Source organism: Artemia franciscana, chromosome 2, assembly GCF_032884065.1.
Source record: "Artemia franciscana chromosome 2, ASM3288406v1, whole genome shotgun sequence".
Taxonomy (NCBI): domain Eukaryota; kingdom Metazoa; phylum Arthropoda; class Branchiopoda; order Anostraca; family Artemiidae; genus Artemia; species Artemia franciscana.
Window position 1 is genome coordinate 3287044 of NC_088864.1, and position 24188 is coordinate 3311231.

The 24188-nt window shown below is 36.0% G+C and overlaps 2 protein-coding genes across 2 annotated transcripts in view; both read right to left on the reverse strand.

Annotated features, from left to right (window-relative positions):
* Nucleotides 1-24188, reverse strand: part of LOC136036161 (E3 ubiquitin-protein ligase UHRF1-like) — a 178392-nt gene that overhangs the window by 87592 nt on the left and 66612 nt on the right. The gene's annotated exons all lie outside the window — the stretch shown is intronic.
* On the reverse strand, nt 4929-22015 carry LOC136036156 (activating signal cointegrator 1 complex subunit 3-like). Its single transcript, XM_065718212.1, has 3 exons — nt 21775-22015; nt 11092-11467; nt 4929-5203 (listed from the first exon to the last, which is right to left on the reverse strand). The coding sequence occupies exons 1-3, from the start codon at nt 22006-22008 to the stop codon at nt 5040-5042; spliced, it is 774 nt and encodes a 257-aa protein (XP_065574284.1). The 5' UTR covers nt 22009-22015; the 3' UTR covers nt 4929-5039.

A 24188-nucleotide genomic window follows, 5' to 3' on the forward strand; every position in this document is an offset into this window, starting at 1 on the left:
CCGGAAAGTCCAATGCGTAGGCACTAACATCAAAATCATTGTCCACACTCCTGATAATTCCAAAAAGTCGCCGAGGCTTGGAAGTTATTATGCTTTCAGGAAAATTAACCTTTAGATCACAACTGAGCTTCGATGCATCTTGACATGGTACCGATACCATAACACTATCCTTAGTTGCTTTAACACAACGAATATTTGCACACCCTGTCTTATCAAATTCTTTCTTGCGGCAGATAGGATCCTTCAGTAGGAGAGTGGGTGGGTTTGTATCACTATGGTCTCTAATGGGACAGTCTTTAGAGGGAGAGGCGGCCATTCATGGTGGGGCACGGTGGGGGGATTAAGATCAGGATCATTGCCAGGCGTTATTTTTTTCTCGAAATTAGATTCGATACGCTCAATAGACGAAAGTGTTTTTTCAAGCTTTCGGGAATAGTCATAAACAAGTTTATCAAGCCGGACGCTGATGTCAGGCTTTAATACTGGACATTCATTAAAGCTCCCTGGGACGATTACAGGCCATATGAACCGTTTCGAATCAAGTTCTATGATAACACGCATTATATCCGAGGCAGTAGTCTTTTCAGCTGTTTTTCCTCTCCTTTCTTGCAATCTACCAGCTTTACGACACAGACATGCGAGCAGCGTTTTTGCTACATTCAACTCCTCTAAACGATAGAATCCTGCCATTGCGTTAGATATTTCATCAACACTTATTCCTGCTTTCAACGAATCAAGAGCGAAGAATAATATCGAATTAACCATGACATGCGAAATTCCTGCCTCTGACACAAAAGTCTTATCGAAATCGCATGCATTGACTGGATGGCTTGTGACATCAGATATATTGTCACTTGCAATTACTTCAGTGGAATGTTTATTTCGTCTTGAAATAGACTGGATTGACAGGTCCACGCTTCGACTGCATGAATTTTCAGCTACAGAATTAGTACTAGCGGGAATGGATTTTTGACTGCTGATTATCGGGGATATCCAGGGATTATTATTAGAGATGCAAAATTCATGTACTTCATCGTTATTTGAACAGATTAAGAAAATCCAATTCGGTTTTTCTTTACGCTCAATTGGGGAAATGCCTGAACACTGTGGGTGAAACATCTCGAGATATTTTGTGCATTGCAGGGTAATTCCCTTGCCACAAGATCGACCACAACCAGGACAAATAAATATTGACAATTTCTCACTCCTTAGGTCTGGGGTTAAATAAGCAAGGTCAAAAAAATAAAATCGCCTTTAGCGCTCCATTAAGCTTATAATGCAATAGAATCCTTTATGTAGGTCAATAAGTATAGTAGGGATTATGCGTCACTATAATCCCTATTGCGACATTTTGAGTTTCTTCACATAAAACTTACTGAATTAATAATGTCCATGCAAAATCCAATTAAGATGTTGACACTTTGAACTCTGAATTGAGTGGAAGCAGCAGGAGAGGTATGTCCAGAAAAAATAAACCTCTTCAAAATGGTAAGTTTTGGGTCAAATACTGTTGCTCGTAGAATTGAAGATTTAGGAGGCAAATAAAGGAAAAAACAAAAAGCTTTTGCTGGTATTCTCTAGCTTTGGATGAATCAACTGATGTGTGTGATACCTCGCAGCTCTTAGTATTCATTCGTGGTTTTGATAGTAAATTTAATGTGACCCAAGAATTAGCATCAGTTCACAGCATGCACAGCACAACAACTGGGAAAGACATTTTCAATGAAGTAAGTAAAACTATAACAGAATATAACCTGGAATGGAAACAAGTGCAGTGTGTGACAATTGATGGAGGAAAGAATATGTCTGGGACAAAACGGGATTTGGTTGGGCAAATTACAACTGCTTGCGAGGTTGGAGGATTCGCAAAACCCATTTTTCTGCATTGCCTTATCCATCAACAAGCATTGTGCCTAAAATATGTTGATATGTCTTGTGTCATGAAACCTGTTGTTTCTGTGGTTAATTTCATTAGATCTCATGCACTCAACCATCGCCAGTTCCATGATTTCTTGAAAGAAATTGATTCGGAGTTTGTTGACTTGCCTTATTATACACCAGTTAGATGGCTTAGTTGTGGAAAGGTTTTGCTGCATTTCTTGGAGCTCAGATCACAAATTGATTTATTTCTCACAGAGAAAAATAAACCTCAGCCATTATTATCAGATTGTGAATGGATTTGGAAATTGGTATTTTTTTGCAGATATGACTGGTCATATTAGTCACTTGAATCTGAAATTGCAAAGCAAAACAAATTTGATCAGTGACTACTTTGTTCATGTCAAGGCATTCAGAGAAAACTTGCGCTACTTAGTTTCAGGAGCGATTTGCAGACCTTGATGCCAAAGAAAATGTAATCAGGCTCTTTCATTATCCATTTGACTGCAATGCTGAAAATCTTCCAACTCTATTTCAAATGGAAATGATTGATGTCCAAGCAGATGACAGGCTGAAAAATAAGTGTAGAGAAGGAAATCTGATTGAGTTTTATAAATGTCGGCAGCCAGATCAGTTTTGAAATTTGATAAAGTTTGCTTGTAGTTTTGTGTCCATTTTTGGTACAACATATCTGTGTGAACAAACATTTTCCAAAAATATTGAAGTATGTAAAATCTAACTATCGAACAAATTTGTCTGATGATCATTTGAAGTCTATTCTTACAATTGGCTCATCTAACCTAGAACCTGATTTTAATTAAATTTTAAAGTCAAAACAACGTATCATTCGTCATACTAATTTTATTGCATAAAACTAAAGGCAGGAGTATATTGGGTTTACCCTGATTTTTTCCAACAAGATATGTTTTAATTTTTTTTATGTTTAAACCCTAGTATTTGAGGGAATTAAATTATTAGCGCTGATTTGTTTTTTTTTTCTCTCATTTTTTATCCCTTCGGCCCGCATAAATATGGGAAATATATAATATGGCCCTTACATTGAAAAGTTTGGAGACCCCTGGTCTAATTCAACGCCCTGGTGTTTAAGATGCGTTGAACCTTAAGCATGAAAAGAGTTTTTTTTGGAGGGGGGGGGCTTCCCTCATCGACATAATAACTTCTGTTCGGTTTAAGTTATAATGTTGTTCCTTACTTGTGTTTTTATAGTTTAAACATTTCGAAAGTCGGTAAAAACGCAATAGAAATGATTGAATGCTGTTAGGAAATGACGAATTATGACAAGTGTCAACACGGTTTGTATTGCGATGAATGGGTATAATATTAACAAATTAAAGCACTTTATATATGGTAATAGGTCGTAATATCGTCAATGAAAATAATTTAGTTGTACACAGATTTAAGGATAAAGGGGGCGAATACGCAGAGGACTAGATTCCAAACTAGTTTCTTATTGTTTTTCTTCTTCCCAGGGGGGATATTACCCACATCCCCCTTCTGTCTGATATCCACGGTAAATCCTGTCACTGATTAGTCATTACATAACCACCTATGAATGTTGGGAGCTTCCCTTATGTAATTTTGATAAAGCTGGTCTTAGGATACCTATATAGGATATAGAGAATAAATACCTTTTTTAGAATATAGAGGACTCTATTTAGATTCCTATGAATATTTTGCCTAATACTCTGATAATTGCCTTACTGGCAAAGAGGCAATCTGTCGAAGTTCAAGTCTTGCCTGAACTAAAAATATGGCTAACATTGAATAGATTGTGGTTAAGTGAAGCATAGTCAACAACCGTAGTTAAGGCTATAATGAAAGTTGAAGGCCTATTTCGATGCACAAGAACTTGAATACTCGATTATCAAAAGCCTGTAAACGATAGTCTACTAGAGCCATAGATGTGACAATTTGTGATCGACTATATGCATGTTTTCACAAGCTCTTTGTATTTTTTCTTACTTTCCGCCAGTAATTGCGTTACTCTGGGTGTTTGGGAGCAGCCGAAGCGGACAAAACTGGGTATAAGTGGGATTATATAAACTGATTGATTATATCAAAATTTCCATTATTTCTTTTAGATTCGTTGTGGTGGCTTACCTGTTCATAGGTTACAATGCCGTTTCTTTAGTATTTGAAGACGAAAAATCCATAATAAGACAAAATTATTTATATATATATATAAAAAAAAAAAAAAAAAAAAAAAAAGACGGCATAGAATTCTAAAACCTAAAATTGCCTCTTCACAATCGATCTCCAATTTGTTCCAGCATCTTTTTGATAATGCCCAGTATTCAATTGTTAAAAAACAATAGTTCATCAGGCAGTCTACAATATTATTGTCGATATCCCTTTTACTCCTACGTTTTTTGAAACAAACTCTAAGTCGTAAAGCATATTCCCAACAGTTACATTGCAAATACGGTATATATCATAGATACATGACAGGGGCCCAACAGATTGTAATATCATGTAGAATATTGACTTATTATTCTTTAATCAAACGTAAGAAACTTCTGAAATAAAACAAGAATTCTCAATTCTACAAGCCGGCTATGATGAAGGTTAACAAAATTCAGTGTTGAACTTACGGACAGCTTCTAAGACTCACCAAACTTAGTCAAGACCGTGGTCACAAAGGACTATTTCTTCATGTTATAGATGGCGTTTGTCACTAGTGTGAACATTATATTTCGTTTGGGATTTTATACTTGGTGAGAACAAGGATGACAACATGATTTCCTAAGAAACTATAAACAAATATAGTAAGAATGGTATTGTTCAGCGACACCTTTGTCATTTACAACCTAGTTTTGTGCACCATCTTCAGCTATATGATCTTAAACTAGTTAAGAAAACACAAGTCCATATAAAACAAAACATTCAGTATGGAGATTTAGTTGAGAAGTTAAATCGCAAATTTGTAGCATCAGCTAGAGCGGGCAAGTATCTTTAGACTCCAATTAGGGAGCGTGAGCCAAGATAGATTTTTAAGCCACCTAAATGTGACCACGAATAAATAAAAAAAAAACAACAGCAAACAATCGAATTTAATTTTTGATATAAAACCTCTGAAAAATAAGTCATAGAAATGCACTTTCTTACTCCCATGAAGGGTGGCTATCTTCTTCCATCCAGCCTTAACATGTTTCAGATACTATTTGAACTTCGGATAAATCATCAAAACTTCGGATATAGGGCCCCATATTATCCTTGACTTTTACGGCTTCCAAGTGCAAATAGTATTGCTGATCTAAGCCAATGTACGAATCACTCAATATATACAGGACAACAACAAAACGACCTAAAATGAATGCGGGGATTTATTTCAGTGGCAGAGGAATTTTGAGTTTAAAAAGATAAATTCTAGGAAATAGAAAGGGGAAATAAGACTTGTTTCTAAGATAATATATTAGAACAATAAATGGTATAGACCCACGAAGCACCATGCCCATAAAATGAGGATTTTAAGCTTTTTCAACATTGTTGAATATTTTGGAACTTTTCGGTTCTCGTGAAACAGTCTCTAATATAACGGCTTTTTTTAGTTACAATAGTCAACTTATTATTTACAGGTTTGAGTCATATCTTTTCAAAAGACCAAACAGTAATTTTCCATTGAAAAAATAATCATTCTAGCCTAATATAAAGTACGAAGAAGAAATCAAACAGAACTGTCAATAGGCCTGAAATCAGATTTCATGACCTTTGGGGTAATATAATGCTGGATTCCTGTAGAACAGGATAACACCTTTTCGAAAAACGATGAAAAAACTCCGGATCTTTTCTATAATTTAACGTTAATCCTTCAGCAAAAACCACATTCGAAATTCCAAATTTCAATTTCGAAACATTTCCGTTTTGATTCCTTTCTGAAATTCTGGAAGCATGTAAATTTTGGATCCAACAATTAAACTGTTGTAAATTGTTGGTTATCAGATAAACAGAAGAGCAAGAAGAAAGAAGGGAAAAAAGAGCAAGTGTATCAACTATGCCTTTTGGACTACTGATCTGTGATCTAACCCCTGACCTGTAGAGGAAACAGCAGTACTCCCCGTAGGGAAAAGACAATACTCATCATCCCATCCAGTAGGAAGGACCGTTAGGCCCCAATTTTTACTTCACGGGGAATGGGGGAGGTAGGAACTAAATTCTTGCTATCAAGACGGAATGGTCGAATTTCGATAAAACTGAGACGTTATAAATAATTTCAACTTATTCCACAATTAACTGGAGGGTGTTCACTGCACAAGAAACACGGAGATGTAACGACTGCTGTAATAAAAAGTGACAGATGCCATTTATACCTGTGAGCAACAGACCCAGTCCTACTAAAATCATCACCAAGCCTAATATAATTCATTCTAGCCTAATATAAAGTACGGACAAGAAATCAAACGGAACTGTCATAGCCCTGAAATTCGATTTCATGACTTTCGGGGGTAATATAATGCTGGATTCCTATAAAACAGGATAGCACCTTTTCAAAAAAAAAAAAAACGATGAAAAAACTCAAAAAACCTTTTCTATAATTTAACGTTAATCCTTCAGCAAAAATCACTTTCGGAATTCCAAATTCCAATTTCGAAAAAATTTCCATTTTGATTGAGCTTTCTGAGATTCTGGATGCATGTACATTCTGGATCCAACAATTAAACTGCTGTAAATTGTTGGTTATAGGTACTGGTTATCAGATAAACATTGTGGGAAAGAAGAGCAAGCGTATCAACTACGCCTTTTGGACCACTGATCTGTGATCTAACTCCTGAACCTGAACTGTAGGGGAAATAAAGGGAAAAGACAATACTCATAATCCCATCCAGTAGGAAGGACCGTTAAGACCCAATCCTAACTTCACAGGGAATGGGGGTGGTAGGAATTAAATTCTTGCTATCAAGAGAGAGTTGTCAAATTTCAATAAAACTGGTGGGACGTTATAAATAATTTCGACTTATTCCACAATTAATTGGAGCACGGAGCACAGAAGTGTAACGACTGATGTAATAAAAAGTAATATATGCCATTTATGACTATGAGTAACAGACCCAGTCCTACTGAAATCAGCACCAACATTCGATTGGTCCGCTTCGATTTTTCATCTCTAACCGTTAAAGAGTCAAGATAGACATATTCAAATCATTTGAAGTCAGGCGGCAATTATTTTTTAGCGTCTCGTCTGAAAATCTTGAAAAAAGTAATTTTTTCCTTATAGAAGTCTAGCAGGGTTGGAGCTTTAAGGGTATAAAACTTGAGTGTAGAACGCAGTACCAATAAGCCTACCCCTACCATTTTCTGTGAAATGTGCGGAAGCATGTGCCCCAAATGTAAGTTATAACGCGATTGCAGAATTAAACTAAAACGAGAAAAATATTTTTATACAATACATCAAGCCTAAAACAGATAAGAATTAATATGAATAAATAGGTCAAACCTAAAAAAAAAAAAGGCAAAATAAATGAGCATTCAAGTCAAACTTAGGATAAGAGACATTAAATGAATAAATAAATGGTACTAAATTTATAAATAGTGCTAAACGTTACTAAATAACTGCTTCACCACCCTTCACGAGCCTGAAAATCAAGGGCTATTTTTAGGCTCGGACTAGTTATCCTAAGGAAGCTGTAAATCATTAAATACAAAATATAATATAAAAATGATGTGGCTTTCTTGGCACCTTCTGCTAGTATAATTGAGAGTTGAGAACTTTTACTATAATGCATACAACATCACGGTTACTTATTTAAGGGTAATGTCCATTTATTGTTAGGTCAGTATGTTTTCTTCTATATTTTTTTTTTTTTACTTTTTTTCCTGTTCAGTATTTACTGAGTAAATTATAATAATGAGAAAGAGTTAACGACAGACAAAGCTAAATAATATTCAAGACAATTAGTCCAATACTTCTTGAGTAAATATACATGGATGCGTCAAAAATGACGGCTTTCAAAATATGGCGGCTTTCAATGCAGTTCGTGATGCAATCATAAGGTTTGATATTAATAACTTTTAACACCTTCAAATGTGCTAAATTGTTACATACAAATACCCAGAAATATTCTTGGTCTTTCGAAAACAAAATAAAAACACTTCAAAAACACACCTACAAATACTAAATGATTGGTATTTTTAGGCATTTTAGACATTCCAAATGTCAATCTGATTGTTTGAAAAGCGTCAAGGGAGCTTAACTGAATGTGAAAATACGTTCATAATTCTCCCATGATCAATAATTTTGATTCATACGTAAAAATGATTTTTTGATAAAATTTTGTTTGAAAAAATTTGAAAATTTTAACTTTAAAAGGTAAGAAAACTTTCCTTGAGGTTGATTACAACATTTTATACCAAATATTAAAGATTAATCCCGCTTTTTTGGGCTCAAATATTTGTACAATGATTTTCTCTTGGAACATGGATGAGTATCTTTTTTTATGTTATGGAATTCTTGGTCTTTCAAAAACAAATACAAAATAAAAACCTTTCAAAAACACACCTAAAAATACCAAATGAAAAAAAAAGAAAGGATGAAGCACTAGATTCTATAGCCCAAACCGGCAACGCTCATCTCCGTTTCATGGCCTTTCAGCAAGGAATTGAAACTGGGAATTGGGGGTCAGCCATAGAAATATCGCTCTTAAAATGATTAAATAAAAGAAAACTTTATTTTCATAATAAAAAAGCTTCGAGTCAACTAAAATAGCTAACCCTACAGAATAAAGGTTAGGTGAATGAGAAAAACAACAAATAAACGTACCGTGCCCTTTTAGCAATTAAATAAAAAAAAACAAGTTTTTTTAACTGAAAGTAAGGAGCGACATTAAAACTTAAAACGAACAGAAATTACTTCGTATATGAAAGAGGCTGCTTCCTCATCAACGCCCCGCTCTTTACGCTAAAGTTTGACTCTTTCTTTCAATTCTTCTTTTTAAAACAGTAAAAACTTTAGCGTAAAGAGCGGGGCGTGGATGAGGAGGCAGCCTCTTTCATAAACAAAGTAATTTCTGTTCGTTTTAAGTTTTAATGTTGCTCCTTACTTTCAGTTAAAAAAACTTGTTTTTTTTTTATTTAATTTCTGAACGTTTTTAAATCAATGCACGTTTTGATTTTGGCTCTCTGCAGAGGAATAATTAAAACGAAATTTACTTTTTTTTTTTGCTAAATGGCTTTCTCATAATTTTGATCGAATGATTTTGAGAAAAAGGAAGCCTAGTTGCCCTCCGATTTTTTGGTTAATTAAAAAGGCAACTAGAACTTTTAATTTTATCGTTTTATTAATAAAAGATTTACGTAACTTATAAATTAGCTTACGTAAAGAACTTTTGTATTCTCATATTTCTATTACATATATGAGGGGGTTCGCCCCCTCGTCAGTGCCTCGCTCTTTACACTATGGCTTAAATTTTGTCCCAATTCATTAAGAATGACCCCTGAATCACAAAAGCCGTAGAATAAATAGCTGAAATTACTAAAAATACTTTAGCGTAAAGAGTGAGGTATTAGGAGGAGGTGAGCCCCTCATATGGGTAATAATTTCTGTTTGTTCTAAGTTTTAATGCTGTTCCTTACTTCCAGCTGAAAGAACTTTTTCATATTTATTTTTTCATTGATTTTTTTTTAAATAATGCTAGTAAATCCTGCGCTCCATTCATGGAGATTTTCTTCCCCCATGACAAATTATCGATGGAAAGTTCCCCCAGTATATCCCCCTCTAAATCAACCCCTCCCCCCACCAAAAAAATCCTCCTGAAAACGCCTGTACACTTCCCAATAACCATTACTATATGTAAGCAGTGGTCAAAGTTTGTAACTTGTTGCCCCTCCCACGGGGACTGTGGGGGAGTAAGTCGTCCCCAAAGACATAGTTATAAGGTTTTTCGACTACGTTGAATAAAATGGCTATCTCAGAATTTTGATCCGTTGACTTTGGTAAAATAATTAGCGTGGGAGGGGGCCTAGGTGCCCTCCAATTTTTTTGGTTACTTAAAAAGGGCACTAGAACTTTTCATTTCTGTTAGAATGAGCCCTCTTGCAACATTCTAGGACAACTGGGTCGATACGATCACCCCTGGGAGAAAAAAAACAAAAAAACAAAAAAAATAAAATAAACACGCATCCGTAATCTGCCTTCTGGCAGAAAATACAAAATTCTACATTTTTGTAGATAGGAGCTTGAAACTTCTACAGTAGGGTTCTCTAATACGTTGAATCTGATGGTGTGATTTTCGTTAAGATTCTATGACTTTTAGGGGGCGTTTCCCCCTATTTTCTAAAATAACGCAAATTTTCGCAGGCTCGTAACTTTTGATGAGTAAGACTAAACTTGATGAAAATTATATATTTAAAATCAGCATTAAAATGCAATTCTTTTGATGTAGGTATTGGTATCAAAATTCCATTTTCTAGAATTTTGGTTACTATTGAGCCGGGTTGCTCCTTACTACAGTTCGTTACCACGAACTGTTTGAAAGTGAATTATCTGTCTTCGGCTCAATATAAAGCCAAATTCAAATCAAGGAAATAAAGAAGATACTAAGAGAAAGACTAAAATTTTACTTAGGTTTTTATAATTAGCTCAGCAATTTAATGGAGTATACTTGTATAGTGATGATTATTATCTTTTTCCAGATAAAAACTAAAAGTACCATAGACAGTGAAAACGAAATCTGATTGTTTAAACCGTGGAAGAGGGATCACATACAGCCATATGTATATTAAAAAATTAGAACGAATCCAGAATCTAATAAAAAAAAATCTTAATAAAATCTTAATAAAAATCTTAATAAAAAAAAGGCAGCCGTTGCCAAATTGTAAAGAAGGAACCGAGGGAAAAAATAAGCTGTAAACATTTGGTCCCACACTTATAAAGGTGTAACTTTCTTTCGAAGGCAGTGGTATTTGGGAGTCAACAGATAGTTAATACTTGAAATTTCAAGGACGAAAAGCATCGTAAAGTTTACTTAATTAGTGTTGCTTATTTATTTTTTGAGGTTTAATGTGGCAACACTGACGAAAATGTGTTACTGTCCTGAAATATCAAAAATTTTATACAATTAAAAGGAAAATTAGAATATTACGACTTCAAGTATGAATGTCTAGGCTAAAAATTTTGATTTTGATGTCTTTGGTACTTTATGTTTTCTTCCTCTTCAGATTATCAGACTATTTGATTAAAACTAGGGAATCGGAATCTACCTGGATTAGATGGCACTGCAAAAGATAACTGCTGGGTTGATTTAGCCCACCACAACGGGCCACTTCTCTTCAATGCCCATAACTCTTTCTGCTCAACAGATCCCAGAACAAAACACCATCCTTCTTCTTTAGGTTCGGGAAATTTAGGCGCAAATGCATACCTTCTGTCATTTCTTCTTTTGAAGGTAGTAGGAATTTGGCTAACTTTAATATTTACAGTGTATTCCTGGTTACACACGACTTGCAACCAATCAGAATCAAGTAGACGGGAGTTTAATTCAACTGGTCGATTTGATATACAACTAGTATCAGGAACAAGTCCATCCAATGTAACTTCCAGCGGAACTAAAAGCAGGGATACTAACGCATCAAAAACCTATATTTGGAAGAATAAATGAAATAATTAATATTCAAACCAGGACAGTGCAAAATACAAAGTAATTTTGCAACATCCATCATTATTCTGGAAGTTAAAGCACAGAGAAACAGAGAATTTACTTGTTAAAACAAAATTTCTTTTAACTCGTTTTCAAACAAACAAATAAAAAGTTCAAATAGGGACAAGTCCTTTTATTAGACATTGACAAATAAATACAAGAGATATGGATATTTTGACCACATGCATCAGTGATCGTGATCAGCAGATAAAATAAAGTATTACAATCAAAACAAACTATATTTAAAAAGAATAAAATAATTACTTCCGGATCGCAGGCAATTCTGCTTATGACGATCACTGATGTATGTTCGTCATAGAAAGGCAGCGTGGTCATCGAAAATAATATTTACCTCATTCTCAAAATAGATTAAAAAATAGGATCTTTTTTCTCTAAAGAATCTATGAATATAAGTAAAAACATGAAGGGGGGAGGAGGAAAATGGATTGGGTTTTGCGTAAAATAGATACTAAAGTGATCTAAGCTATAAATACACGAATGAAAGTTATGTAAAGCCCAATCGGTTTTATGCTCCTTGTTTTCACTTGCATTCAGATTCTCGAGAAAAAACTATTGTGCTGAATATTAACCAAACCTTACTATCATATTATGGGGGCATATCTAAAGTTAGTTTCAATATTAAAATTGATTATATGTCATAATAATTAAATTCATTATTTGATAATACCCTTATCGTAAAATGGCACAAAAACCACAAACTTTGTCAATCATTTTTATGATTAGGTTTTTTACTTGTATATAAAAAGTATAAGATAAATTTTAAATAGTCTTCAAAATAGATCAAAATGAATTGAGATTTATATGATATAGATACCAAATTATCTAAGTTATAAACAAATAAATAGAAAAAGTCGACGGGTTGATAAAAACAAATTGAATTTTTTTGAACGAATTAAAAAAAAAAAAAAAAAAAAAAAAAAAAAAAAAAAAAAAAAAAAAAAAAAAAAAAAGGCTCGAAAATTGCAACAAAACTCTTTAAAGCAAAGTATGCAGGTAAAATTTTATTAGCCAAAAATGAAGAGCTAAGAGCCAAGAGATCATATGGTATGAGCTCTAACAAAATTCTATGAATCAATAGATTGATTTAAAAAGGAAAATAAGAGTCTTAATGCCGGTCAGGATTTAAAATAAGAGCTCTGAGTCACGATGTCCTTCTGAATGCCAAAATTCATTGAGATCCGATCACCCACTCGCAAGTTATAAATACCTAATTTTTTCTAATTTTTCCTCTCCCTTTAGCCCCCCAGATGATCGAATCTGAGGAAACGACTTTATCAAGTCAAATTGTGCAGCTCCCTGACACACCTATCGCTTTTCATCGTCCTAGCACGTCCAGAAGCACCAAACTCGCCAAATCACTGAACCCCTCCCCCAACTCCACCAAAGAGAGCAAATCCAGTACGATTCTGTCAATCACGTATCAAGGACATTTGTTTATTCTATCCACCAAGCTTCATCCCAATTCCTACACTCCAAGTGTTTTTTCCAAGATTTCCCCCTCCAACTCCCCCCAATGTCAAACGATCTGGTCGGGATTTGAAATAAGAGCTCTTAGACATGGATTCTTTCTAAAAATCAAATTTCATTAAGATCTGATCATCTATTCGTAAGATAAAAATATTATCCCAATTTTCACGTTTTCCAAGAATTCCAGTTTCCCCCTCCAACTCCCCCCAACGTCATAGGATCTGTTCGGAATTTAAAATAAGAACTTTAAAGCACAATATCCTTCTAAATATCAAATTTCATTAAGATCTGGTCACCCTTTCGTAAGTTACAAATACCCGAATTTTCAAAATTACCCCCCCCCTCCAATTTCACCAAAGAGAGCATATCCGGTCCGGTTATGTCAGTCACGTATCTTAGACAGGTTTTTATTCTTCCCATCCAGTTTCATCCTGATCTCACCGCTTTAAGTATTTTCATAATGATGATAGAAGGTAATAAGCTTACCTAAGCTATGGATGTCAGGTGAGTTAGAAGAAAAATCAATCACCTGACATCCATAGCTTAGGCAAGCTTATTACCTTCTATCATCATTATGTATGTAAGTCAGGTTGGCCTTAGAGAATATATTAAGTATTTTCTAAGATTTCCGGCCCCCAACTGCCCCCCCCCCCAATTACGCTTGATCTGGTTGAGTTTTAAAATAAGAGATCTGAGTTACGAGGTCCTTCTAAATATGAAGTTTCATGAAGATCCGATCACTCCTTCGTAAGTTAAAAATACGTCATTTTTTCTTATTTTTCAGAATTAACCCTCCCCACCATAGATCAGATCCGTGCCAATTATGTAAATCAAATATGTAAGACTTCTGCTTATTTTTCCCACCAAGTTTCATCCCGACCCCTCCACTCTAAGTGTTTTCCAAGTTTTAGGTTTCCTCCTCCCAACTCCTCCCCCAATGTCACCAGATCCGGTTGGGATTTAAAATAAGAGCTCTAAGACACGATATCCTTCTAAACATCAAATTTCATTGAGATCCGATCACCCGTTCGTAAGTTAAAAATACCTCATTTTTTCTAATTTTTCAGAATTACCTCCCCTCCCCCCAACTACCCCAAAGAGAGCAGATCTGTTCCGATTATGTCAATCATGTATCTGGGAATTGTGCTTATTTTTCCCATCAAGTTTCATCCCGATCCCTCCACTCTAAGTGTTTTCCAAGATTTTAGGTTTTCCCCCTCCAACTCCCCCCAATGTCATCAGATCCGGTCAGGATTTAAAATAATAGCTCTGAGACACAATATCATTCCGAACATCAAATTTCATTAAGATCCCATCACCCATTCATAAGTTAAAAATACTTCATTTTTTTTATTTTTTCCGAATTAACCGGCCCCCCCACTCCCCCCCCAGATGGTCAAATTGGGAAAACAGCTATTTCTAATTTAAGCTGGTCCCATCCCTGATACGCCTGCCAAATTTCATCGTCCTAGCTTACCTGGAAGTGCCTAAAGTAGCAAAACCGGGACCGACAGACAGACAGACCGACAGACAGACCGACAGAACTGGCGATTGCTATATGTCACTTGGTTAGTACCAAGTGCTATAAAAACGAGCAAAAACTTAACGAGCAAAAGTTTGAGGAACATGAATCTGAGGAAAGAGAGCCATATTTTTTGGATGAAGACTGGGATTCGTTTGGGAAGCGAGATTAAAAAAGGGGACAGGACCGGGCCAGAGAGAAAAGGAGGAACAGCAGATAATTTACGGTGATATTATTGACTTCACAGCGAACTACAGTGAACTTCAAATAAATTCAAATTCAAATTCATTTTATTTAAAAAACATGCGACGGACAGAGCCGATTATTAGTTTTATTGTCATACACACACAAAAATTCGTCGACAAGTCAAAATTAACATTCACAAAATTATAATATATACAATTAACAATAATAATTGTCACGTACACACGAAAATAAGTCGACAAGTATACACAAAATCATAATATATACAATTAACAACAGTAATCCGGATTAAAAAGTCGACCCAGCATTAAACAACTTAACAAACGAGGGCACAAAACTAGGCTCATAACGATTATGTGACACAGTCACAGGTTGAAGTTTCGGTACAGGCTCTGCAACGGCCCTGAGTGGCATTACCCGTGCCGGTTGATGTTGGGGAGGGAGGATATTTCGGTGTATAGGGCTGGACAAAATTTTATTGCCAAAGGATAGGGCCAGTTTTAAACGACGAGATTGAAGGGTTTTAAGTTGAAACTGATTAAGGAGGGATATGTACAGTACTTTTGGGGCTTTTGAGATTACTAGGAGGGCACGGTATTGCACCCTCTCAACCCGGTCCGACTGTTCCCTAGTCAGCCCGATATGCAATACAGGGCAACAGTATTCAAGTGTGGAACGTATAAAAGAGAAATAGATGCGTAGGAGGTGTGGTGCAGGGATTCCATGGCGAGCCAACAACTTCAGAGACCTGATGGCCAAATTAGCTTTTTTTACCATGCCATCAACATGTTTATTCAACTTCAGATCCGGGGTGATATGAACACCGAGCAGTTTGATTTCGGTCACGTGACTGGCGCTGGGAATAAGTGGATTAAAAACTGGCGCAGATTTTAAAAAAGAAAATGTTAAATTACAGATTTATCAAAGTTGACAGTCATTTTGTCCACCTTTGCCTCTTGACATATATCTTTCATTAATGAGCCTGCTCTGCTTGGTAGGTTTTTTCGACAACATTCAATGAGCGACAAATCGTCGACATACTTCCAGCAGCCATCCAGTTTTGTTGCCAAATCATTTATTATGACAGGAAACAAAAGTGGTCCCAAGAGGGTACCTTGGGGACCTCCACAAAAAATGGGCAGTGGGTCGGAGTAGGTGGACTTATATTTTGTCCGTTGACATCTACCAGAAAGAAAACTAGTAATCAAACGCACAAGGAATGAATGTACACCTAGTCCAAAAAGTTTTTTTACAAGAATATTGTGGCAAATTAAATCAAAAGCTTTTCTTAGATCTATTGCAATAAGATTAATCCAAGAATCTGGTGTATCGAGTTTTTGCAAAATACTGTCAATTATACTTACTAAGTAATGAGATGTAGATGTGTTCGGCATATTTCCAAACTGCCTCGGATCAATTTTGTCTAGAATACGGTCTTTCAGCCATGCTGCAACAAAACTTTCATACACTTTGCTAAAAATGGGTGTCATAGTGATCGGTCGGACACCCGAAAAATCATTGGGCGCATCTTTCTTTGGTATTGGTGTAATGAACCCATTTTTCCAAATTGATGGATGCTCACCTGTTTTTGTCACCTGATTAAAAAGGAGTGTTAGGGGGCCACTAAGATAATCTGGAAATTCTTTGATGAGATCAACAGGAATATCTACAGGGGTAATGCTTGTTCCTTTAAGCCTTTTTAATTTGAAAAACACCTGGGACTCTGATATCAAAGGGAAATCAAAAGACTCAGGAGGAGGGGTGAGTATTTCCACGCTCAGCAAAGGCGGGAGGGATTGCACAATGTTACCCAGATGTTTATTTAGGGAGTTGGCTGTTACGACGTCATCTTCATCAATGCCAAAATCGACTCCTTTTTCCACCTTGCCTGTCATCCTTTTGATTCGGTTGTACCACTGGCTTGGTTTGGACTCGAACAGATGATTAACTTTACGTTCTACATATTTGTTCGCGTGTTTTCGATTGACTTTTCTTAGTTTGTTTTTCAACCTGTTGGCTTGTTGGGTATTACCATGACGCAAAAGCCATCTCTTTGCCATTACCATTTTCTTAACTTCTTGTGTCATATATGGTCGATCTGACGAGACACGTTTGGTTGACTTCTCAGGAAAACAGGCCTTGTAATTTTGAAGCAAGGTTTCTTGGAAAATAGTAGCTTTTTCGTTGCTTCTTTTAACCTCTTGAAATTTGTCCCATTTCTCGCAGCTTAACCTTTGGCCAAAAGTCAGAAGTCCCTCATTTGTGATTGGTCGACTGATAGTTACAGTTGTAGTGTAATCGATTTTAATGGAACAGGTGGGGTTAAGTTCAAGAGAAAAGTGGTAACTTCCTCCAATTGGAGCCCCGGTGACAGGTATGTTGTAAAATTCGTGCATATTTGTGGAAATTCGGTCAAGGGAGGTGCCATTTTTGGTTGTGGGAAAATTGACGAGCTGCTTCAGGCCGATTCCGGCGTCCAGGTGATGGAGCTGTAATTCATTGGCATCGCCCATCATGAAAATTCCGCATGATGGGTATTTGCCCAAAACAAAATCCATACTGAGTTGTAGCTTTTCTACGAATACTTGGTGGTATTCACTCGTCTGACCCGGCGAGTAATAATACATGCAGAGAGCAATACCAGTGAATTTCCAGGGGAGACGTCGTGGTTTTAGAATGACCCACATTATTTCGTCGTACTCAGTTAAAAAAGGGACATCAAGTATAGCTGCTTTTAAAATTTCATGGGCATAAATAAGAACTCTGCCACCTTTTTTCCCCAGTGGATGGTCATCAGGTCGTATTTTTATAAACTCATCAAAACCACCTATTTTCAGGAGTTCTGAGTTTTGTCGATGAACTTCAGAAACCATTAGGACAAATGCCTTTGTTGCCTGAGCTAGACTTTCTAACTCAGCCACTTTATCAAAATTTTAACTTTCAGCATTTGCGTAAATAAACCTAGGGAAGGAAAAAACATCAGAATTATAATACTTTACCTTAGTGGTGTTTGATGCTCTCGTTGTAGGTCTTTGTAAGAATATGTTGTTTCCCTGGTGGGCGAGGCTGTCATCAGGATTACCCACACCAACCAGGGGCTCAAACTTATTCAGTACTGGAATTTCGGCTGAAACGAAAGAAGTTGTACCCACGCCAGTGAGGGCTGTAAGGGTGGACAGGAGGGGGGAGGTACGGAGATTTGAAACACTGTCGGGGGGCTTGGGGACGTTATCTTTTGGGGGGAGATAGAAAAGTTGATGTTGCTGAGGTAGCGAATCCTAGAAAAACATTCCGACCGACCGAGAAGGCGCAACACACGCTTGGTTGGGGGTATGTTGATGTACGGGAGGGATTGTTGGTAAGGGGGGCCACGCAGGTCCGCAAAAGTTGTAATCGCAATGTTTTTGAATTCGTAACCCCCGTCCAATTAAATTTTTTGATGCCGGGTTTGGATCCAGAAAAGCATTTTCCTGTCGATTGGTATGATTGGAGCTACGTCTTTTTGATGTACCGCAACACGCATGCGCGAAAACGCATTCTTTTTCAGTACATGATAAAACACAACATAAATCAACGTGGTCAAAATTACACTCATTATTACTGCAAGTTTTCGAAATAAAACGCGGACATATATGTAAAAACGACACTTTTTTCTGTGCTTACAGAAACCACTTTCATTAAAATACCGACATATCTTGTTAAATTTGGGAGCCTCTTTCACAAAAAACCTGCATATAATATTACGTCCTTTACTAGTTAAGGACTCGCGCTTAACTTTTTGTTGAACTATTTTCTCGAAAACAATTAACGGTTCATCTTCAGTCGGTTGAATGTTACGAAACTTATTCTCGTCAGTTAACCTTACGTCAGCTAATTTAACACTTTCCTGAATCTCGGTATCGAGGATCATTCTCACACAGCATGCACTTTTTACGTCACTTAATGAGTTACAAATCTGATTGCTCGGGGCTTGTATAGAATTATTCATTTCAGAGCTAAAGGGAGACGAGCGTAATTTCACGGGTGGAATGGGTGAAAGGATTTCCAACTGATTTAACTGCATCATTAGGGAGTCAATAATTGTTGTTTTTTCGTCAGTTAAGTTCTGAAGGTTACGTAAATCAGATCGGAGTGATTCGTGGGCATTTCATAGGGGTAATAGTTCATTCTGAATAGCTGAGAGTTGATTCTCAAGAACGGAACATCTGTTAGTTAAAGCTGAGACTTCATTAACGTATTCAGAACAATTCGTGCATGGAGTTTTATCCTCACTGCTGGGCCTAGTTACTGTCTTAGTTTTGGGATTAGAATTCCCTGGTGTGACTATGGGTGTGTTTTTGACAAAGAGTCTAGGTCTAAGGCTCGCTTATGGCGTAACTTTGCACGGAATTTTCATACCGCTAGTAAATGAAGGTGAAGTGGGGAAGTCACAATTTAAGCACAACCATACCGGTAGTTTCTCTCTTGCTCCAAGCGTGATCCTTGCACACTTAGGGTGCCACCATTGACTGCATTTGGTGCACTGGACTGTCCCACTAGTTGCTGGGTTTCTACACTCAGGGCAGTAATATTTAGTCATAATTAACTTGGAAAAAGTTAATTGAGGATAAACCAACAACTCGAGGAGTTGTTGGTTTATTGGTAGATAGGGGAGGTATACGGCAAGAACTGTATGTGGGGAGGGAATACGGCTTCTGTATGAGGGGGAAGGTAGCAAAGGGATATTTTTTGGCAAAGTAGGAGAAGAAGGGATGGGTACCGGTGTTTCTTAAAAAAAAAATCTGGCTCCAAAAATTGCAACAAAAACCTTTAAAGCAAAATATGCAGGTAAAATTCTAGTTTCAAGAGTGTTAGCCAAAATTTCCACTGCAAGAATTAGATAAACTACAAATCAATTCGGCACAGCAAAAATGCCAACAAATGTAACAAAAAGATCATAAGAATAGCTAAAATCTGAATATATGTGTGCAACCAGAACAAAAATAAATTAAAATATAAATCAAATCACAGTATAAATAGAAGAATTAAATAACATTTATAATAGCAATCTGGAAAGCAGCCCGTATAATTTATAATGTAGATCACGAATTGATCACACATGGTATGCTTTGTTTTAACATTTTTCTTTTTGTGATTAGTGTTGGTGAAAACTATTAAATGCTTTCACCTCCAGATTGGTATCAAGCTCAAATTGGGATGCCAATAAATATTTGTTTCCAGATTATATAAGTCCCTTAGATTTCACATTCATTATTTACTAAGGGACTGGGGTAACATCACTCTAGTAACTTTTAAAGAATGTCATAAAATGTCATGTCATAGAACTGGCATGTTTTATACCTTCTGAGTATTGACATTTGTTTTCAAAGGTCACAAAACTTTAAATGAAGATGCAATTTTGTCCATCTCACAATATTTATTGTCATAATAGATGCAACTTGGGTTACGAATTATTGTCATTTGGATTGTGGTTGGCTGTTAATTTGTCTGTCCTTTAGACTATTTAATAGATCTTAACTGAATCTGAAAATATGTTCAGAATATGTTCTCCCATGATCAATAATTTTGATTCATACACAAAAATGATTTTTTGAAAATTTTAACTTTAAAAGGTTAGAAAACTTTCCTTGAGGTTGATTACAACATTTTATACCAAATGTTAAAGATTAATCCCGCTTTTTTTAGCTCAAATATTTGTACAATGATTTTCTCTTGGAACATGGATGAGTATCTTTTTTTATGCTATGGAATTCTTGGTCTTTCAAATACAAAAGAATAATACTTAAAAAATGATTAAAGGAAAAGACTGAGCGCAAAAGAAGTAAATACATGTTAAAATTCAGGGCCATTAAGTTGAAATAGAAGCATAATAAAACTGTCTCAAGGAAAGAATTGCGCTTTGTGTAATTTGAATTAAAATCAAATAGTTGTGGGCATCTTGTCATGGCTAATTGTAGAAAAAGCCAAGAAGATAGTCCAATTGAGTGAGAGGCAAATCTGGCCTTAACCCCTTATTAGGATTGTATAAAAATGATGTTAGTTCATTTTTTAATAGATAAGTCTTGAATTTGATCTTGATTTTGAATTAGAATCTCAGGGAAAGTTTTTATCAAAACGAGGTCCGTGGTCCTCGGACTCGTCCGAGTCCGTTGATTTTGAATTAAAATCGAATAGTTGTGGGCATCAAGTTTGATTTTGAATTAGAATCGAACAGTCATGGGCATTAAGTTTGATCTTGAATTAAAATCGAATAGTTGTGGGCATTTTTACAACAAACAAACAATTGAACATTCAGAAACAGACCTAAAACAGGGGGAAGGAATTGGTCCCAAGGACCCACATCCTCTCGAGCATTTTGACTTGGTAATTTTTTTTTTCAGTGGAAGTTCTGTGTTGAAACATTTCAATATGCTTCAATATTATGGCAAGATAATACATATGGCATATATAATATCTACGACAAGAGGTAAGAAGAAAGGAGATTAGAGTTTGCAAGAAACCACAACATTCTAATTTTAACTTAAACTGTAACTTGAAGCCACCTAAGGGTTTGATGCTTGTAGGCTCCATAATTTCAAGTGATAATATTAATAAATGAGAGATGACTCCTTGGTATCCAAACTGTGCGTCCATTACTCCATTGAGAATCCCCTTTGGCATTGAAGGTATGTAATTTCAGTTCGGGCCATCCCTTCATCGTCGTAGCACTACAAGTTTTTGTAGCTTTATTGGAGAAGAGAAAATTGTTAAACATGATTGACATAGCACCTTGATAGTTTTCTTCAAGTAGCTGCAGGAAAGGGCTGTGGTTTAAGCGGAAAGTATTTACTGAGAAACACATCTGGGGGTAGCAATGATGCCCCCTCGTTTACGTCTCCAATAAAGGCTTGGTAATTCGTAATTAAGCAATTAGTTGTTCTTGATAAGGGAGAATTTTTCAGGCGTCTAGAAAAATTTCAAACATCGCAAACCTCTAAAATTATACCATTTGAAAAAAAAGTTGGGCACATAATTAATAACAGCATTACTAACCTCTTCCATCTTTGTCGGTTCTAGGTCGTCACTAAGCTCTTTTGAAAGCTTTTCCATCTTGCCACCAACAGAAAAAATCAGCTCAAGTAGTGAAGGTGTATGGTTGGTATTACATATTCTTTTTAGAGCTGGAATATGTGGCAAGTCCAAATGTGGTAAAATTAACACAGATGTGTGTAGCGGATCGTTAGAGAAGAGCCACCTACCTTGAATTACCATTTGAACCTTAAACATAAATATATAATTTGACAAAGCAGAAAAATTAGGGCTAAAAAATAAATAGCATTTTGTTAAGACACTGGCCTTCCTTGTAAAAGGAACGGTGAGGAAACCATATTAAAACTCGAATAGCCTACACAATTTAAAGTATTCGAAGGGAAACCATTGAAAAACAGGGAGAGTAAATAACTTTTTTAGTATTTCTCTTTGAAGACTATTTCAGTTTAAAGCCTGATTCATCTATCAAATCTTTTTCCTTCAAACATTGGTCAATGACAAAGGTTATACCTCAAATTTTTTATAGCTCCACAGGAGCGAAATTAAGTTAAAAAAAAGAAGAAAGAGAATGTATAAGAAATACAGCGCGTTGTTCAATAATGTCCTGTAATTATTGCATGTCTTTAAAAGTTTGCAAAACAAAACACTGTTAAATGGTTATAGTTAATATAATATTTCAGATAAATTTTCATAAAAAAGTTACAATTAAAGTGCAGAGTGACTTTACAATTTAAAACGAACAGCCATTGTCCTGTATATAAACGTGGCTGTCACCCAATCTAATGCTTTTCTAAAAGAATTCTAGTGCAGAAAAATATAGGCAAGTGGTAGTTCAAGTATTCTGCTAACTGATCCCCTTTTGATTTTTTCCCATAGAACTCAATTTAAAGTGGACGTGAAGTCTGTGTTAATAAAATGAACAATACATTGTAGAACAAACGGAAAATATCATTATTTAACACAAAATGAATAAATCTGAACACCTTGGCACAAAATTCAATGTTTTTATGACTTTCTTGTTGCGTTAGCTCATTCGCTGTTAAACCACAGAGAAAAAATTCAAACTTCAGCGTAAAGAGCAGGATGTTCAGTGAACTAGCAACATCCTTTGTCATATAAAAGAAAATGTTTCTGTGTTGCGAGAGCAACACTTTGGTTTTGTCCTTTTTTTTTTCCTATGCCGCCGATGATGGCTTATTCCTGGAAACTGGTAGGGGTCTAACCTGTGCGGTTTTTACGGAAAGTGTGGACCTCAGGCCAGATTGATGAATATGGCATTACATTTTGGAAAGCTCCGCAGAACTCTTGCCTGGGACCAAAAAGGATGGTTTTTGCTTGTCCACGAGCCAGAGCCTATGGTGTGCGAAGCGAAGTGGAGTTTTGTAGCCTATGTCAGAGAGGAGTATCTGAAGTTGTGCAGCCAAGCTTTCGTTTCATCAAACCTTGTTTCTGCTTTCGAGTGGAAAGCTCCGTTCTAGCAGGCAAACAGGCAGGCACCGCTTTCAAATTGAAGATGGACTAAAATCTATAAGATTTTAGAAAAACCCGGCCCCACAGCCAATATATCTTCTTTTAGCGATAAATAGTAAAATTTACAGAAGCAAAAAAGCGGCATTTTCCCACGGGTCCGAAAGTACTGCCGTGATTTTCACAGGGTTTATCATTTGTTTTTTCGGACTTGGGATTGAGCTAGAGAAATGTTATCAGATGTACCTTTTAAACTTTAAAGTTCTGTCATTGCTAAAGAAATTGGAGCTTATCCTTTGCTCCTTTCTAAGTGGTGACATGAGAAAGTTGGCCTACGGCAAAAAAAATCAACTTTTGAACTAAGACAGATAGAATTTTTTTCTCGACGAAAATCGGTAGCTCTTGATGAGCTGATCAAAGTATATGTCATCCATTTTTTGATACGAAAATTCCTTCATGAGATATACTATTTTGAAAGTTTCAAGGGGTTGACAACTTCAGTGGTAGGGTACACACTGAAACCAAAAATAAGCCGATACCAATTGTGAGACATGTAGGGGACTTTTAAGGAAAGGTCAGCTGTTAGCTCATAATCATCTTTGGCAGTGAGGGGTTTGCAGATTTTGTTATTTAGTGTACCTATTATTTGTTTCCAGTGTATTTGATGATAAGACCGAGTTGGTTCCAGTGGTAAGACATGTAGGGACTTGTAAGTAATAATCGTCTGTTAGGCAAAAATCATCTTTAGTGAAGAGGGGTTTGTAACTTTTGCTAGTTGGTGTAGCCTACCCATACTCACTATAACCTAGAATTAAGTGTTTATGCAACGGGTACAAACGATAACGCAAAACAACGAGGCAGTTTCGTAATAATTAATAGTGTCATCTATGGTATTTTGATCCTGAAAAGTTACGGATAGCTTTACAATACCAACTAGATTATATAAGATA

Bases quoted from the DNA above. Each gene is read 5' to 3' on its own strand.
- LOC136036156 (XM_065718212.1), bottom strand. From the start codon at position 22,008: ATGTTTAAGGTTCAAATGGTAATTCAAGGTAGGTGGCTCTTCTCTAAC. The intron at 11,468-21,774 runs GTTAGTAATGCT...TTCCAAATATAG, and splicing joins AACCGACAAAGATGGAAGAG to GTTTTTGATGCGTTAGTATC. The intron at 5,204-11,091 runs GTAGATTCCGAT...CATTCATTTTAG, and splicing joins TGCAGTGCCATCTAATCCAG to GTCGTTTTGTTGTTGTCCTG.